Source organism: Maniola jurtina, chromosome 9 (genome assembly GCF_905333055.1).
Source record: "Maniola jurtina chromosome 9, ilManJurt1.1, whole genome shotgun sequence".
Lineage (NCBI taxonomy): Eukaryota > Metazoa > Arthropoda > Insecta > Lepidoptera > Nymphalidae > Maniola > Maniola jurtina.
The window spans coordinates 14472700-14492133 of NC_060037.1; the positions used below are offsets into that span (position 1 = coordinate 14472700).

The 19434-nt window shown below is 37.6% G+C and overlaps 1 protein-coding gene across 1 annotated transcript; it reads right to left on the reverse strand.

The window, feature by feature from the left end:
* Window positions 1–14322: 14322 nt before the first annotated feature.
* LOC123868354 (mitotic checkpoint protein BUB3) lies at window positions 14323–19338 on the reverse strand. Its single transcript, XM_045910844.1, has 5 exons — window positions 18983–19338; window positions 17987–18211; window positions 17305–17575; window positions 15868–16000; window positions 14323–15110 (listed from the first exon to the last, which is right to left on the reverse strand). Exons 1-5 carry the CDS (start codon window positions 19193–19195, stop codon window positions 14954–14956), a joined length of 999 nt encoding a protein of 332 aa, XP_045766800.1. The 5' UTR covers window positions 19196–19338; the 3' UTR covers window positions 14323–14953.
* Between the last annotated feature and the right edge of the window lie 96 nt (window positions 19339–19434).

Genomic DNA, 19434 nt, shown 5'->3' on the forward strand with positions numbered 1-19434 from the left:
ACGGCAAATGATTTTAATTTAATGGTAAATAATGATATGTTGAAAGTAGAAGAAACTACCGTGTTCCTGGGGATAACTTTAGATGCAAAGCTTCAATGGAACGCCCATATAACAACACTTGCTGGTAAACTCAGCTCTGCTGCTTACGCTGTTAGAAAGATTCGACAGATAACTGATGTGGAAACTGCAAAAATTGTATATTTTGCCTATTTTCACAGTATTATGTCTTACGGAATCTTGCTATGGGGTAAAGCGGCAGATATTGGAAAAATTTTCGTTTTACAAAAAAGGGCAATACGCGCAATCTATAATTTAAAACCGCGCGATTCCCTACGAGAGAAATTTAAGGAAATAGGTATTCTTACAGTAGCTTCTCAATATATTTACGCTAACATAATTTTTGTACGACAAAACATTCATAGTTACAAAAAAATCGGTGATTTCCACGACCGGCAAACTAGAAACCGTGATAGGCTCGCATATCCTACGCTCCGCCTCAGGAAAGTTGGAAAATCGTTTGTGGGAATGAGTGTAATATTTTATAATAAAATTCCACAATCAATTTTAGACTTGCCTTTACACAAGTTTAAAAAATCTATTAAAAGTATGCTCCTGAAAAAAGCTTATTATACAATCGAAGATTATGTAAATGACAAAAAAGCTTGGATTTGATGCGCTCCAGCAATACACGGCGCTGCAATTGCTTGTATACAGTATGGCATATTATTGTAAATTGTACATTTGAAAAGAGCAACCGCCGAGTTTCTTGCTGGTTCTTCTCGGTAGGAACAGCATTCCGAACCAGTGGTAGATTATTTTGACGATTCAAAAGCACTTGTAAAAGTTTAATTGAATAAAAATAATTTGAGTTTGAGTTTTGAGTTTGAAAAAAATATTGGATGACTACCTACTGAGGTACTTATTTGATGAATCATAAAATCTGGCGGCCGACCTTAATTACCGGCGACATTTCAAAAATGGCTAAAATTAATCAAGTTAACCTCATTCCATGTTGAAAGTTACACCTGTTTATCTGATTATATATATTTTGAGTAATTTATACCTATCTAATCGTATTTTTGTAGTGTATTTTAGTACCGACCGGACCCACCCTGCATCGTAAAGGTATGGTACTTATCCTATAGTTTTCACAGAATCATTCGTTTGTATTTTTAACAATACTTAATATTATCTTATTATTTACACAAAATATTTGAAGCATATAGGTACCTACTCGACTAAGTTATATTAATTTTCTTGAAGAACTGAGCTAAGAACCGGTCAAGTGCGAGTTAGACTCGCACATGAAAAGTTCCGTAGTCCGTAGGTAAGTATTTACCTATAACAGCACCACACCGACGGACGCATCGTAGAAGATAATAACACTATGTTTATTTATTACTAGCTGTGCCCGCGACTTCGTTCGCTTGGAATAGTGACTTTTCGCGCTTTATATAGCCACGGACGCTCAGGCGCGAGGCGCCGTGATTCTTTAAATTGACATAACTTTTTTATTTATGAACCGATTGACATGAAATAAACACTAAATCCTAAGTGAAGCTTACTACAATATATTAGTGAAAACCGTATCTAAATCGAATAAGCCGTTTCTGAGATTAGCGTGCACAAACACACAGACAAACAGACAAACAGACAAACAGACAAAAAAAAATTAATTACAATTTCGGGTTCGGCATCGATATAATAACAACCCCTGCTACTTTTTTTTTATATATTTCCATTGTACAGACACCACTTTTCTACAATTTTATTATATGTATAGATTTATAGATGTACTTTTCATTTAAGAAAAATTTCAGGGTGGCCGTTTCAAAATTAGCCATCTTTATTTTTATTATTTGTGGATATACATACTTAGCGATACAAATACATACGTACCCTGTGAAAATTTTAACTCTCTATCTATTACGATTCATGAGATACAGCCCGCTGGCAGACAGATGGATAGACAGCTTTGGGTACGGAACCCTAATATGAAGGTTTAATTTAAGCACATAACAAATTACATCGTAAGTAGGTACCTACGTCGCTAATCAGTGGTTGGCATTTGCCATTGACAATATAAAACACCTTTTTTGGGCAAATAAAACATGTAAATATTTGGATTAATCGAAGCTCAGGTCGCGATAAGGTCAGCGTAGTCGTAAATAACTATATTTTGAGATTATATACTTGCTCATATAAAGACATAGAACTTATATATTGGGTATTTATTAATATTGACATCTAGCATGTATCAGATTATACTCTATTTTTATCGATTTTAGCTTAAATTTTTACATTTTAAAATCCAAAAAAAGGATATAATAATCATATTATAAAAAATAGCGACAAACTAGCAGGCGAGTCACTTGATGTTAAGTGATTACCGCCGCCCATAAACATTTCCCAATGGCGGCACCAGAGAAACCGCCGATGCGTTGCCGGCCTTTCAAGAATTTGTTGGTCCGCCCCTTGAATAACCCCATGTTGTAATCTAGTGGGAACACCGCCGATGGGAGTTAATTCCATGGTTTGCATGTGCATGGAAAAAAGGATCTGGCTCAACGGGCGGTCGAAGTGCACCAGGCACCCAGGTGGTGAGGGTGAGGTTGTAGAAAAAGGAGGGAGGAATGATGTCAAACAGCTCATCAGAGAGCAGGCATATAAAACAAAGTTCCTCCGCCGCGTTTGTCGCGGTCTGTTCGCGCTATTCTCATAGACTGCGTTATTGATGTTCATACGGTTTTCATAGATATACCTAAATAAATGGATATAGATACCTAAATTCATCGAAAAAAATTAGGGGTACTAATTACTTCTTTGGGGCTTTATTGGCGAACATTGCTTAAGCCATTAGATTCAAGTATATAAAACAATGTAAGTAAGTAACTAAGTGCTATTATGAAAATGGATCTAAAATAAACCGAATGAATGTATCGTATCGTTGAACTATACTATATTATGAATAGAATCAAGTTTTATGTATTTGTTTCGTTGCTAAGTTTATATTTGCCCGTAATAAAGACAGTCCTTTAGCTCAACCGCTAAACAAGATTTTCACGAAAATCGCACGAAACAGCTTACATTCCGAATACAGACATGAGGTAGAGTTTATTAGGATTAATCTAGAGTTTACGCTTCACTTCACTTCATAGAGTAAAGCTTCATAAGTCTGTCGTAGAACCGACGGCCGATGGGGCAGACGTGTTCTGGAGTGGAGACCACGTACGGGCAAGCGCAGTGTGGGACGACCTCCTGCCCGCTGGACCGATGACCTGAAGAAGGTGGCAAGGAGCGGGTCGATGAGGAAGGCGGAGGACCGTGTTTGGTGGCGCGCTCTTGGAAAGGCCTATGTCCAGCAGTGGACGCATACAGGCTGATGGATGGATGGAAAGCTTCATACCTACGATTTTTTTAGAAGATTAAATGCCCATGTATAAAGTTGTGGGCAAAAGCTGTGTGTTTATATTTCTCAAGCTCATCGTCCGTTATACACTTAGCGCGTCCATCGTAACGCGAATGACACGGGAGATCTAATTAGTTTTATGATGCAGTGACATCAGGCGCGGCGGTCCGCAGTCTGCCTGAATGCGTTGATGACAAACGTATACATATATATAACTATTGTTTATGGGTGTCTGTCTGGCTTTGTATTCATTTTATAAGTAGCACATGGTACAAGTAAGTTTTATGCCTAACATTTACAGAGCAGTCCGGCAGACCTGACTATGTAGGTTTGCTTACGATGTTTCCTTCACCGCTAAATGTAATTGCCCAGGATAGAACCCCTATCTCCTGAATAGGAAACAGACGTGTTTACCACTAGGCTATCATGGCTCAAGCATTTACTTATAAGTAGTTAACAAGTGTAAATTAAAAATTTATAACACCCCTGACAAGTGAAGGTTACTTTAACTAGAAAACAGCTGATAAGTTTCAAACGATTTAAATGATTTTCTTGGATTATAGCTAAGAACACTCGATCAAGCCACCTTTCAAACAAAAAACTAAATTAAAATTGGTTCATTAGTTTAGGAGCTATGATGCCACAGACAGATACACACGTCAAACTTATAACACCCCTATTTTTGGGTCGGGGGTGTTAAAAATCGTCAGCAGTAGCAGCTATCAATGATGGGTCTGCTAAACACATCTCCGCTTTGCTTGATATTGGGCCTAAAGCCCTGTAGAGTTGAAAAATAAAGGAAGGAAAAGTAAGCAGATTTGTACAATAAATGCCCCGATAGAAATAGATAATAATTGAAAACAATTTCCAAGTTGTAAATGGGTTGGCGAGCCGACGGGTTTATTAATTTAGCGCACTTGGGCCTTTAGCCACACTATTAGCCCGCATTATAGCACCATGCCGCACCACCTGCGATAGAAAACGCATTTGTTTCTGAACACCCTGTGAGAGTGGAGGTAGGGTTGTGCTTGCTTTATATCGATAAAAACCCAGTCGATTTTCGATTGTAAGGTTCACAACTATTATACTAGCTTATGGTCCCGACTTCGTCCGCGTGAACTACGCGAAATCCGAAACGCAAATAGAGGGTTCCAAAAAATTATGTCTACGTTAGAATAGGTTTTTATATGGTTACTTTCAAGTCAAGATTGAATAGGCATCTTCTAGGCAAGCGTGCTCTATCTTAGACTGTTTTTTTGACAGTAGGTCTGATTGCAGTCGAGCATCTATAAATGAATATAGCTAGTTTGTATTATTAAGATAAATTGAAGATAAATCAGGTTTTCTCAAGAAGTCGCTTCCCGGCACCCTTTTATATTTAAATCGTTAGTCCATCGTGCTGGAAAACGCCCCGAGCGATTTTCACTAACAGAGTTTAGTAATTTCTGGGCTAATTTCAAAAGCAACAAAACTCTAATAGATATAATGTGACATAATACTCCTACTAAAAAAGGGCCATCAGAAATTCAACATAATATGCGAAGCCGAAGTGTGTCAGCTAGTAACATAACTTGTAAATGAAATCTCTTTAAAAAAATAAATATGAGCTATATTAATTACATTTTTATACAAGTGTAAATTAAAAATTTATAACACCCCCGACAAAGTATCTGAGTTTTCCAAAACATCATTTTCAAATAAATAATTATGTATCAAGGCAACGTTCATCTTGACAGCTTGACATATTTTGTCAATTGACATAATATTATGAACCTAACGGTTATGTAACCTTCTTTTCTACAAGAAAACTAGAAAAGAGCTGATAACTCTTAAACGGCTGCACCAATTTTTTTGGATTATAGCTAAGAACACTCTCGATCAAGCCACCTTTCAAACAAAAAAAAGTAAATTAAAATCGGTTCATTCGTTTAGGCGCTACGATGCCACAGACAGATACACAGATACACAGATACACAGATACACAGATACACAGACACACAGATACACAGACACACAGATACACAGATACACAGATACACACGTCAAACTTATAACACCCCTCTTTTTGGGTCGGGGGTTAAAAACAATATTGGTTTGTCATATACAATTTGACAATGATTTGTGCAACTATAAGTTGACTACAGTACCTACAGCTTGCATTTATTAACGAGTCCTATTCCAAGGTTAATAAATGGCCTAGTACGGATTATTTACTGAGGCCTCGCATAAAAGCCCACATGGAGTAAATTACCCATCCCTACCGGTGCTCGAAGACACTGAGCAATAACGTCTTCCACCGACCGCGTATATTTAACACCAATTGACCAACTGAAAACCAAGAACATCACTGAAATAACTCTTATCACTATTGAAACAAAGACTAGATGAAATGCAACTAAAAGTTTGTCGATAAGCAAACGTTATGTATCGTTGGGATGTATAGTTTTGAGTTTTATTTCGATAACAGCAAGGGTCATCACTATTGTATAAATAAAGTGGTAATAAGCCACGATCTACAGCCTGCTGCGAAATCGCCCCGTATGATTTATCCGTACAAACGGCTCTCTGTATTAATTCAGCCGCAATTTGTCATTGGATGTGAGAAAGTGGTATATTGTTCGTCTTCAACGGCAGGGAAATAATGATAATATGTATTATTTCGCGTCGCAACCACCCAGAACGCGATTTATTTCACGTGTGGGTTTTATTTGCGACTATATTTCAAAATGTAAGTTGAGCTATGCGACTTGCAAGTTGGAATACTTGTATCTATTTTTTTTTTTGTTTTAATTTTAACAGGTTTCACAGGAAATATCGGATTTCTTTCATTTTGTATTCGATGACAATATCAGCCCTTGACTGCGATCTCACCTGGTGGTAAATATACCTAATGGTAAATTTTATTAATGAATGAAGCACGTTGCAAAGTCCTACAGTCTACACCGCTCTATATTTACTTAGTGAAGTGATCATTAAAAGTTGACTGCAAGTGAAGTAGGTAGCTGCATGAGAAAGTGGGCGAGTGCTGATTCGACAGAATTGCTCTGTTTCAACTCGAGCGCTCCACTTCGACTGAGGTTCCCAGGCGCGATGACTGGACGTGGTAGGGTGACCAGAATAACTGAAAGGCCAGCTTTGAGCTGCCATTGAGAACTGCTCCTGACCGCCCGGAGCAGTGGCAACTGCTCCAGCACGGTTCCACGTATGTATACCAATAGAAGAATAAAAGAAAAAAAGAAAAATCTTTTATTTTTGAAAGCTGTGCCACACATTAGCAGTTATACCAAAATCATTGAAGTCAAAATCCCTCAAGCAAAAGAAGCGCTGGAATAAACTGTGACATGTGTTAATGTGTTCACTATACAGTCGCAGCTTGAAGCAGTCAAAGTGGCAGCTCGAAGCAGTCAATCTTGACTGCTTCGAGCTGCCCGTGAACGACCGGCTAGGCCAGCCAAATGTTTAATTTTGAAAAGGTCAAATTTTTTTAAGGTAGGTAAGGACTGATTTATCAACGCCAACGCCATAATTTATATCTACCTAATCTTTGATTGAGGAATAATTTTACCGTTGACAGCTTTTGTATGGAAAATCATGAGGAAATCTATGAAATTTATTCGTCAATTAAAGTTTGTTTGGTGATAGATGAGCCCTACGGAATAAATGATTCTTTAACTGGAATTCCATAAAGGAAAAACTGTCGAATTTATTATTTTAATATCACAGAATTAGCGAACTATCGCGGACTATCAAAAATCATGGTGACCCCAGTAAGACGCTCGATTATAAGCAATTGTTATTTTTATGTAACAGCCTCGCCGAGTGCACTGCAACAATTATTCATACACGCACAGAACTCGGAATACACGCCCACGCACAGAACATGTTATTATTTAGTTAACTCAATTATTTTAGTTTTGGTTAAACCAATTTTAATGAAAATATTTTGATGGTTTTCTTTTCGTAGCATGTAGTTTCAGCTGGAGGTATGTGCCTATATAACCAGTAAAAAACAAATTTTGAACGTATTTTAAATCAATAAAAAAAATATAAGTATTTGTTCGTTACGTTATAAAATGGATCAGTTTTTAAAGACCTAAGACCTTTTATACCCGAATCAGGTAACTTTGTAGGCAGTGAAGTTCGCTATCTCTCTACTGGAATCTAATCAAGGTAGTTAAATATAACTCCAGGATACCACAAACCTGAGAAAAATTACGAGAGGCAATTTGCAATATGGGTTATCTTAAGTGTCCCCTTCGTTCCCGACGGCTGACTGTAACCATAGACATCAATGTCATAGACCGGCCCGTGCTAAGCTAAATGGATACAAAAGATTTGATTATTTCGGTCTGGTGGGAGGCTTCGGCCGTGCCGCCAAGCGATTTAGCGTTCCAGTACGATGCCATGTGGAAACCGATCTTAGTTACGGGTTTAATGAAACTGCCATAGTGAAAGTCAAATCATTTATTCAAATTAGTTACTTTAAACACTTTCTGATTGTCAAACAATGATGTAGATAGTGATAATTAATTAGGTAAGTAAACTTGAAAGACTAAAGCTTCGACGGTTCCAAACGCGCCCAGGTCCACCTTCCATACACCTTCCATGTTCGTCCGCTTCTATCGTCACTTATCATCAGGTGAGATCGCTTGTAAGACTAATTTGTTTCAGAATAATAATTTAAAAATTATACTAGTGCATATATGTATTATATTTGAGTAGGTATAAAGCTTCAATAGTCAATACTTACCTATAGTCTTTCTATCTAATCTATGTTCGTAGAAGCGGACTGCATCCAAGGCTGGCGTTACATTGCACGGAAATTCTATCGCTCATCTGCCACGGCGGAACGTGTGTACATTTTATGCGCAACGGATCAGCCTGGCTGTCCAGCGTGGAAATGCAGCCAGTATTCTTGCACCATTCCACGCGGGCATGATTTGTATAGTAATTAGATAAGACTAGCTTTAAGTTTAATTGTAATATTTTTAGTACATAATGAAAACAAAAATTATGACATAATTTACTATTACACAATTGTTTATATTTTTTTAGGATAGTTTCTTTGTTTTGTCTTGGTTATTTCATGTTTTGGGTGCAATAAAGTTTTCTATCTATCTATTAATACCATGCCAAAGATTGGTTATTTGCATAGTGTGCCCCATAATAGTTCTAAGTGGAGAACGATGGACAGGAGTGCGAACACCGATGTTCGTTGGAACATTATGAAACGCCGCATCTAATGAAACATTTACATCCCTGACTGTAACAGATGGGAACTACAGCCCCCGCTACCTGTTAATTGAATCGCATTAAACGAATGGCCACGAAAACGCTGTTCCCCGCAACTCAAACCGAGGATACCATTTATATTGATAAGGGATAGAGCTGATACCAGAGCGGGGCACCAAGCGATTAGCTATCTGTTTTGCTGAATATGTAGATGTGCTGGAGAATGGTTTGTTTGATATTTAGCTTAGTTTTAAGTTAGTACTTAGGTACTTTTCAGAGTTATGTGCGTTAAAAATCACTTGATATAAGATGGTAGAGCTGATACCAGAGCGGGGCACTAAGTCATTTATTATCAGTTTTGCTGAATAGATGTGGAGAATGGTTCGCATTAACTATATAGTAGTATATCAAATCTTTGAAAAGAGCAACCGCCGAGTTTCTTGCTGGTTCTTCTCGGTAGGAAACGCATTCCAAACCAGTGGTAGATGCTTTTGACGATTCAAAAGAACTTGTAAAAATCTAATTGAATAAAAATATTTTGAATTTTGTATTTATAAACGAACTAAAGACCCCGGCTTCGATTCCTGCCATGTGTAATTTGATAATAATTTATCACTATTCACTTCATGCCACTTACATACAATTAATTTAACAATTCTGACTATCAAAAGGTGTACAATAAATAGTACATAGGTACTTTGAATAAATAACTTTGAGTTTTTTTTTGAGTTTTGACCTCCTCATAACAATAGGTTAGTTGATCTACGTTATTGCAAAATCTTAAGTTTATACATTACACTTTGGGGTCGCTACGAGTATAAATACCTACTTAGGTATTATGTAATGTAGCCTAGCTTGCAACCTTGTACCTAGTAGATGACTACTAACACAAGTGTAAATTAAAAATTTATAACACCCCCGACACGTGAAGGTTACAGTAACTAGAAAAGAGCTGATAACTTTCAAACGGCTGAACCGATTTTCTTGGATTATAGCTAAGAACACTCTCGATCAAGCCACCTTTCAAACAAAAAAAACTAAATTAAAATCGGTTCATTAGTTTAGGAGCTACGGTGCCACAGACAGATACACAGATACACTGATACACAGATACACAGATACACACTTCAAACTTATAACACCCCTCTTTTTGGGTCGGGGGTTAAAAACACTACGTGTTCCTACAACTTTCCTAAAGCGTACATTACGTTCTCAAGCTGCTGGGCTGGCGTGATCTCATTGAGGATCAAAAACACAAATAAATCACATATTGTACCGTAAGGCGTCCGCCGATCCTGATGGGTGCGGTCTTTGATGACATTTACGAGGTTGTTATAGACATTCTGTCACATCAGAACATCGTCCTTTCTTGAATTAGTGTGATTAAAATTTGAATAACTGGTTAAGAATGGTCGAAGAATCTACCTTTAGGTATCTTGAGTAGGTGTATGGTAAGTATAGATAGAATTTCTATGTTGCACCTTCTTATTATGCCTACGATTTCGTCCGCGTGGTTTCAGATTTTTAAAAAGTTATTGATTCGTAATGTCTTAAGAAATTGTAATAAGTAACTAATAGGTATGGCATTTAAATTCATTCAGTAGGTACATAGTTCCAGCGTGACATACAACGACACAAAAAATACTGTTTTGGGCTCGAAATCGATAATAAAGCTTCTTTAGGAGAAGACAGGAGGAATATTAACTTAGGTAGATTTATCTAGGAGCCGTGTTGGACGCATGTCCATCCTGCCGCGCGTATGGTATCTAAGTCTTAATAATTAATTACTTCGCTCAATAATGAGCTGACTATCAAAATGGCATAATTGCACTTAATATGATCATACCACTTTTTTTTAATCCGGATGTTGTAAGCCCACTGAATACAAATCTGGACTCATTTTCAAGCAAAACGACTTGAGTCTAAAGTTCATGATTTCATATCCAGTTCCAAAAATAAATTAAAAATGAGTTTGTATCCAGTAGGATACAAACTCATTTTTAATTTCAAGCAAAACGGCCTCAAACTGTGCTAAAGATTGAGTCCAAAGTTCGTGATTTCGATCAAAACGGTACCTAGTAGGTAAGTAACTATAATAATTGCAGTAAAATTACAACAGCTTTCATTCAGTTTTTTGCTCCGCCTTTCCCACCTATTTTTTAAGACCTACACCGTTTCGTTAGTCAGCTTCTCAATCAATTATAATGCCAAGTTAATGAACAAGCGGCGAACGTGAACTCCCAAGTACGCGTTAACAACCATCTTTATACCACTGGAGAGAGAATCGCCCACGCATCACTTTACGACGCGCCAGAGTCGAAATGCTCAAATTGAACACGGACAAGACAGTCGTTCATTTCCTACAAGTGTTACAACTATGGCTCAAGTAGACACTTACGATTTAACAAGATTAAAATGTCGTGGGTAAGTTCTAGCAGGTAGATACCCACCTGAATTCTTATAGACCGTACTTTTCTTCAATCGACTGGATAAGTCTTGCCTACCTACCTATGAATAGTGGATATGTACATAATTTGTGGGTATTTAGTATGATTGAATGTAATCTAAGGCGCAAGGCACACCGACGGAGTGGAGTGGCGACTGGAAGCGCGGTTACTGTGTTTTTATCCATTTGAACTTAGACCTCATTCGTACGAGAGCTTTTTAACGCCCGTTAAAAAAGCGTCCAAATAGAACAAATGCATTCCCAAGTATCACACACATCAACACTTTTTTATTGGGCACTGTTGTATTTTCAGCGCAAGACCGGGTTTTAACACAACGCTTTTTTAACGCTCGTGTGAATTACGGCTTAGGTTTTTAAATTGACAGAAGTTGAAAATGTTGTAATGAAAATGAGCGTATTCAAACGGTACAGAGGCAACGATCTAGCCAACTCCAGCTCATAAATCATAGGTACTGTGTATTAGCCATTGCACCTCTACTCGCTACCGCTCGCCGTAAGTAGGTACTACGACTCTATACTCGTCGCCACTCGCTCCGGCCTCCCCCTCGACTCCACTCGCCACGCTCAGTCTGCGCTAACCCTAAGGTTGGAATTAAACTCATAAAATATAATACGTAAATAATAGAGATCAGCAAGGAGCGTACAGTCAAGATAGGAAAGATGTGAAGTTTTATTTTCTCACCTATATAAAGGTAATGTTGGGTTCTCCATTCGCGGGCAATTTTAACGATTACAACTAACAAGGAATCGTTTTCCATTAAATTAGCGAAATTGCTTCCTTAACAAACAACTTTATAGTACCCACTTATGTTCGGAGTCAATTACCTATTACATAGGGAGCAGGTGGTAGAAAAATCTTACAAATGTAGGTAAATTAAACATTTATAACACTCCCGACAAGTGAAGGTTACAGTAACTAGAAAAGAGCTGATAACTTTCAAACGGCTGAACCGATTTTCTTGGATTATAGCTAAGAACACTCTCGATCAAGCCACCTTTCAAACAAAACTAAATTAAAATCGGTTCATTACTTTAGGAGCTATGATGCCACAGACAGATACACAGATACACACGTCAAACTTATAACTCCCCTCTTTTTGAGTCGGGGGTTAAAAAGTTAAATTATTAACTCGCATAATATGGTCAGTTGGTTTTCTTTTAGCAAGACAAGCTTACGCTCGACGACAATCACGCAAGAAATTTCAACGCAACCTAATCGTAATACCTTCTTCTTCTCAGCTCTATGACTCTTTGTGTTTCAGTTTGGTCCGCAATAATTAGTGTAGAGAGCAGCGTGAAGCAAAACCTAATTGTTCAGTGGTTGAATAAATATTTTCTTGCGAGGAAAAAATTCAAAATATCATTCCAAAACACTCAACATGGATGTTATAAAGAATTTGAATTTTCAATAAAGTTAGCTAAACCGAAACTGGTTACTTTATGCGGAAGTTGTGAGCAAGGTAGAGAAGAAAATGACCACCCAACACTTACTAACCTACGCGCTGGTCTGATCAAGTCACTTACCTACTAATCTTTCTCTCTTACAATACACTCTTCTCTTTCTTCGCACAAGGTTCTCGTATAATTCAGTAGCCGATGCCCGCGACTTCGCTCGCGTGAATTTAGGTTTTTCGAGATCCCGTGGGAACTCTTTGATTTTCCGCGATAAAAAGTAGCCTATGTGCTAATCCAGGATATATATCTCCGTTCCACAGCCAAATCCGTCTAGTAGTTTTTGCGTGAAGGAGTAACAAATATACACACACACACGTCACATACACACAAACTTTGGCCTTTATAATATTAGTGTGAAGTGTGATTACAATAATTATGATACAACTTCACTTACAGGTAAGTTTGCTTAGAAAGACCGAGAAAAGAACGGGGTGGAAGACGAAAGCACTCCATTAAAGACACCACCTTCGGACATGAATGCTCTCAAGAAGATACCGAAATAACCACCATCTCCCTGGCTATATGGAAGGGGAGGAAAATAGTGTTAGCAAACACGAGCAGCTCCATTACACGATGTTCACGTAACAGTTCTGAGAAGGCTTTAAGGTGGTCGCAAACATGCTTTGTTTGAACGCCAATTTGGTGCGAGCGAGCTTTACGCCGACCGAGAAAAATCCGCAACAAATTAAACCAAAATGACCTCTATTCCACTGAACTTAAAGTGGAACTCAACTGCTTTTTATAACTATGTGAGATTTTCACGCGATCTTAAAATTTAATAGCAGGATCCATATAATTGTGTATTCGCGAAATGTGTTAATTTGAAAATGTTTGGAATGCGTTTTAATATTTCGCTGTATATGGCGCGCTAACTTTGAGTTGGTTCAGACAAGAGTGCTTTTAATTTGTTCTAAATTAAACTTGCCTACTTGTTACTTGAGTCATATTTACCAACAAGTGCTTGAGAAATGTTTCTGTCTTCCCTTCACTTTGCTTTCTTTTTTGGGTTTCGTACCTCAAAAGGAGAAAAGGAACCCTTATAGGATCACTTTGTTGTCCGTCGGTCTGTCAAGAAAACCTATAGGGTAGGTAACGTATAGTAGATAGGTCTTATAGCACAAGTAAACGAAAAAATCGGAAAACCTTGAATTTGTAATCACAAAATAAAATTAAAACGTGTTCATGAACTAAGAAGTATTTTCAATTTTCAAAGTAAGATAACTACTGATAATTGATATCAAGTCGGGTACATAATATGACAGGGCTTTGCCTGTTCAAGTGTACATTCTAAAACAAATTTTTATTTGTTTTTATGTATAATAGTTTTTGATTTATCGTGCAAGATGTTGAAAAAAATACCATTGAAAAAAATACCTCCAACACTGCAACTTTTTATCTAACGTCAAAACGCTCGCTTAGTAGGGAAGCGAAATACATAGGATGTCTTCGTCTTTTTTTTGTTAAATCAATAATTTAAAATGGTTAGCCAACTTAAAACTAACAGTGGCCGTACTCTCTATTGTATAATTATATAGGTACTAAGAAATAACTTATTTTGGATCTAGGCATTTTCCCAATTACCTTCGCCAGATACAATATTATGACCTTCAACAGAAGAATGAATAGACATCTAGGCTTCTTAGCTGCATCACCCCTAAGTGCATATGCCTATAATATTATAAGCTAAAAAAATCTTCCATTTTAGGAAAAGTTACCATAATTGCGCTTTAAAAGTTAAATCTTAAAAGAAACAACAAGATTAAAAATTTTAACTTATTTTATTTTCTTAATTTCACAGATGACGCGTCACTTAAAAACTAAAATCACTGCACTCTTGAGTTCAATTACACCACAAAACTACATAACCGCTTCACTGTTACCCTTTACAATATAAAATTAAGCTAAATCAGTAAAACAACAAACAATACTAAGGTTTATACACATTCGATTGTGATCATTATTTTATAGTTTACTAGCAAATACCCGCAATTTTGTCCACATGCACTACACAAATTTCAATCCCCTATTTTTACCCCTGCAGTTAGTAGAAGGGGGACAACATATAGTTACAGCTTTTACTTACCCATCCTTACTGTGTAAGAACGAGAAAGACTATACCACTATAATGTAGATACATTGGTTTGATTTGAATACACTTAAAGATCGCAAGCCTAAATTAATGTTTTAGCCGTATAATTTCCCAATTACTTTGGCAACACTTTCACTTTGTCCATGGGATGAGAGCTTTCCCCCCTTGTCCCCACTACATTGCCGTGCGTACCCCTTTTTTGTAAAAAAAACTATTTCAAATTCGGGTATAATGTATCTTAAACTTGACACTGTTAGTTTAGCCATGGTAGCAGTGTGGTGGAGGCGAGCGTTATGCTGGTCTATTTGGGCTTGGTCTCCTGGTCGGTGACGTAGCGGATGTAAACGATGTCCTCCGGCTTGGGCTCCTCGGCTTGAGACTCGTCTAGCTGTGAGCACGCGATGGCTAGTGCTGAGCCGTCGTGCGAGAACGAGAGGGACGATACCGCTGTGTTGTATCTGGAAATAAATAACAATATGCAGCGCAACAGCAGAACTCTATTTCAGTTGTAATTTAGTTCATTATCATAGGCACCCTTTTTTCAATGACTAGCTTATATCCACAACTATGCCCGAGTGGACTACAAAAATTTCAAACCTCTATTTTACCTCCTTAGGGGTTGAATTTTTACCTTTAGTGGATGTCTAAGTTATAATAGCTGTATATGTTTGCCAAATCTGGGCTCTAGCAGAATAACAACACTGTGTGGATACATTGTGTATCCACAACATTTAGCTGAAATCAGTCTTTTCGTTGGCACAACACATGGTATACACACTGTTTAAGTTAAGTTTAATTTAGTCATATATTATGTACTGAACATCTAAAATCTAAATTATTTAAAGAATGAACCTAAAACTAAAAACTCATAAATTATCAAAAGAAGTCCCTTTAGGCAAGGTTCCGAAGATACTGGCAGCGTTCCCCTTTTGAATGGCTAGACTAATTCTTTGTCCGAGGTAGCTGCCAGCTCTTCGGTCTCCTGTGATGTCGACCAACCTAAGTTACGTTAAGTTAGATTTTAAGGCATTATTTTTGTAAATGTTTAATATGTGTTGGATCAGCGAATAAATCTTATTCTATTCTTCAGCCCAATCTGTTTGAGCTGTGCGTTGATAGATCAATCAATCAGTCATTCAGCTAGTCAGATTTTTCCTTTTTATATATTTAGATATAAGATTGAAGAATTCAGAAAATATTAATTAAAACATATACCTGTGGAATTGGCACAGTCTCTTCTTGTTGAAGCCATCCCAAATGTTGACGTAGCCATCCGAGCCGCCCGTCGCAAATGTATTGTATACGGAGTGAAAACTTATAGCATTGACTGGGTATATTTTTTCTAGCCCTGTAAACCAATAAATAGTAGATTGTACAACAAGCGCATAAAACGAGCAAACGGCTGAACCGATTTTCTTGGATTATAGCTAAGAACACTCTTGATCAAGCCACCTTTCAACAAAAAAAACTAAATTAAAATCGGTTCATTAGTTTAGGCGCTACGGTGCCACAGACAGATACACAGATACACACGTCAAACTTATAACACCCCTCTTTTTGGGTCAGGGGTTAAAAATTGATTTGAAACTGAGCCTGTCTAGTGATAAGTTTTTTTGCCATTACAGTAGAATCTCAATAATCCAGCACTATTAAAAACCAGAGGGTGCTGGATTATTGGAATGTTCGGATTACTGGATTGTATAGAAAAATTCATAGTAAATTAAATCAAGCATTTCATAAAGGCAATACAATCTATTTGGGTTCTTTTTTTTTTTTTTTTATTCACTATAGGCAAGCGCTTGACCACAATCACACCTGATGGAAAGTGATGATGTGGTCTAAGATGGGACGCGTTTACCTAGAAGGTGCCTATTCACTCTTGTTTTAAAGATACCCGGATTGTAATTGGTAGGAAACACAGATCGCGGGAGAGTATTCCAAACCTTAGCCATGCGTATGAGGAATGAAGACGCGAAACGTTTCGACACGTTTTTGTACACGTTTTTTTACAACTGAACATATCTCACAATTAACAGATTACATAGTTTTAAAATAATCCTCAACTGAGGTCTGTTTTTGTGCAGCTTGGCGCGAGTGGAAGGTACTGGATTATTGGGCGTGTCAGTCTATTGAAGTGCCGGATTACTGAGATTCTACTGTACTTTTTTTATATTGATTTTCTCGATTACTACACGTTGTGATCACCTCCCTCTCGCATATTTTGGGAGGAAATTCCAATTATTTGTTAAAAGTATATGAATAACATAACACCTTAGCCGAAAACGAGAGTACAATGTACCCCCGGTAATTCGGCCCCTGTCTTATCGGGCACCCTCTGTAATCCGACATGTCTATTATTATTGAATTTACTAAATTTGACATACATACATAGTGAAGTATGATTTGTACTTCAGAGTATGTATAACATATAGAATCTTATTACATTAGGATTGCAAGGAACTCTTTTGTAAAAAAATCCGGACTATGGGGGGTCTTAGGCAGTACTCTATAATCCGACAAATTCGATAGTTCGACTATGTCCTGCAAAACGTTTGTCGGATTACCGGGGGTCCACTGTATAGTCATTCAGACGACGAGTGCACCCAGCCGCGCCCAGATACTAAGTTAAAAATCAAATAAAAAACCACACACCGCCATCTTTGATCCTATGACATTTGAAGGCGTACTTCTTCTTCTGCACCTCGGGGTTGCTGTCCAGATACTCCACCGCAACCCGGCCCTCGATGGAGCTCAGCACGTAGCCCTGCTTGTTGGGGAACACGCGGATGCAGCGCGTCTGGTACTTGAGCGAGGACTCGCGGCGCTGGCTCACGTGGCCCATGTTGCGCACGTCCCACACGAAGATCTTGCGTCCCGACGTGCCTACTACGAACTTCTCGCCCACTATGCTCATTGTGTACACCTGGAATATGATTATCCTCAATAAATATTGATCATATTTGGATATATAAATATTACCCTAAGTTGGAACCATAAATTCTAAAATATGAAAATTCTAATGTAAAAGAAAGATGTTTCTTTTCATTTCTTTCTTTAAACTTACATTTTTATTCTTTTCATAGAGTGAACTTGAGTGAGCGAACTTTCGGTTTGATTCTGAATGGACAATATGTCAAATATTAGCCTATGGTAACATGAAATAAAAGAAAAATAAGGCTACTTTAGAGCTACCTGCATCAATTGTACTAACATTTAACACCTGCCAGTGACGTCGAAGCCTCCACGTTATGTTAGAAGTTCCCTAACTGTCATGAGCTGTGGCATAAGACAGTATGCATAGTGACGCATAGATCATAATTGTATGATAACGTACTCTCTCATTCCCCTGGTTGTAAGTTCCAACACAGTTGGGTACTCTGCTATCCCACATCTTGACGGTGCCATCCCAGCTGCCCGTCAGCACCGCATTCACCTCGCCTGCAAACTCCACACATCTGATAGCGCCTTTATGTTCACCGAGCACTGTCTCACTGCTTGCATTCAAGTCATACATTTTGAGTGTTTGGTCTATACCACCACTGTAGGAGTGGACTGCATCCTGGAAACAGAAACATCCATATATTTACTAATACATACTACAGGCATAACACATAACTGAGGTAGGTATAACACATAACATAGGTTTCTGTGGTAGTTTAGAGGTGCTGCAGAGGTGTGATGATATGAAGCAAGCGCTCAGTGATTCGTCAACTAGTGACAAAGGTCACCTCTCCCGCACTGTTCCACTACTGCAAGAGCCTACTCATTTATGGGCTATACCTACAATTTAGAGATACTTCAGCATTTTTATAACATTGTACTAAGAATCAATCATTATTCTTACTTTATTTTACTTATATTGTACTACTATGAAAATAGAAGGGCATAGAGTAAATAATAGATCTTGCAATTTTTTTTTTAATATAATAATAAATCAGGCATGATCAACCCATTGCCGGTTCACTATAGGTCTACTGAGTATGGATCTCCTCTCAAAATGATAAGGATTTGGACTCTAGCATGCTGGGCAAGTGCAGATTGGGAGATGTATATAATATAAGGCATGTCATACTTGAATCTTGACCTGTATCCCTCATTCTTCTTCAACTAAATGTAAAGTTTGTACTGGGAACAGAAACAACAATACCTAATTCAACTGATGGGATTTGAACTTACAACCTTCTGGATAAGTCTACACACTAACTGTTAAACTATTGAAGCTTAGTCCTTAAAAGTTTTAACTTAAAAGTTAGTAGTAGACTAGATTTACATAGGTAAGTCTGAAAGATTATAGGTTATAAAAGCGCGGTAATAATAAACAAAATATTACCCTGAAGCAAACATCGAGCACTGGTAGTTCGTGGTTATATTTGTGCCTTTCAACGTTAGCTGAAACATCGTACAGTCTCACAGAACAGTCCCACGAGGATACTAAAAGAAACTGATTTGATTTTGGGGCGAATTTCACACTCGATATCGCGTCCTCTGGAAGGCTCTTTAGTTTGAATTCTGTGCGGGACTCTGCCACCCGCGTTACAGTCATTGTGGAAGCAATTTTGTTGGATGTTCAAAAACGAATACAAATTAAATACTCCGCAATGTTTTTATTGAAAATCGCAAAATAAATCAACAACACTGAATTCCATAACACAAAATTATTCTTTTTTTTTAAATTTTAACATAGACGAGTGACATATTTTTCAACAAAGATAAAGATACTAACTACAAAGATTTCAAAACACAGACTTGATACTCAAATGACAAACGTAACTTAACCTAACG

Bases quoted from the DNA above. Each gene is read 5' to 3' on its own strand.
- LOC123868354 (XM_045910844.1), bottom strand. From the start codon at position 19,195: ATGACTGTAACGCGGGTGGCAGAGTCCCGCACAGAATTCAAACTAAAG. The intron at 16,001-17,304 runs GTGTGTGGTTTT...ATTGGTTTACAG, and splicing joins TCATAGGATCAAAGATGGCG to GGCTAGAAAAAATATACCCA. The intron at 15,111-15,867 runs GTATATGTTTTA...ATTTATTTCCAG, and splicing joins AGACTGTGCCAATTCCACAG to ATACAACACAGCGGTATCGT.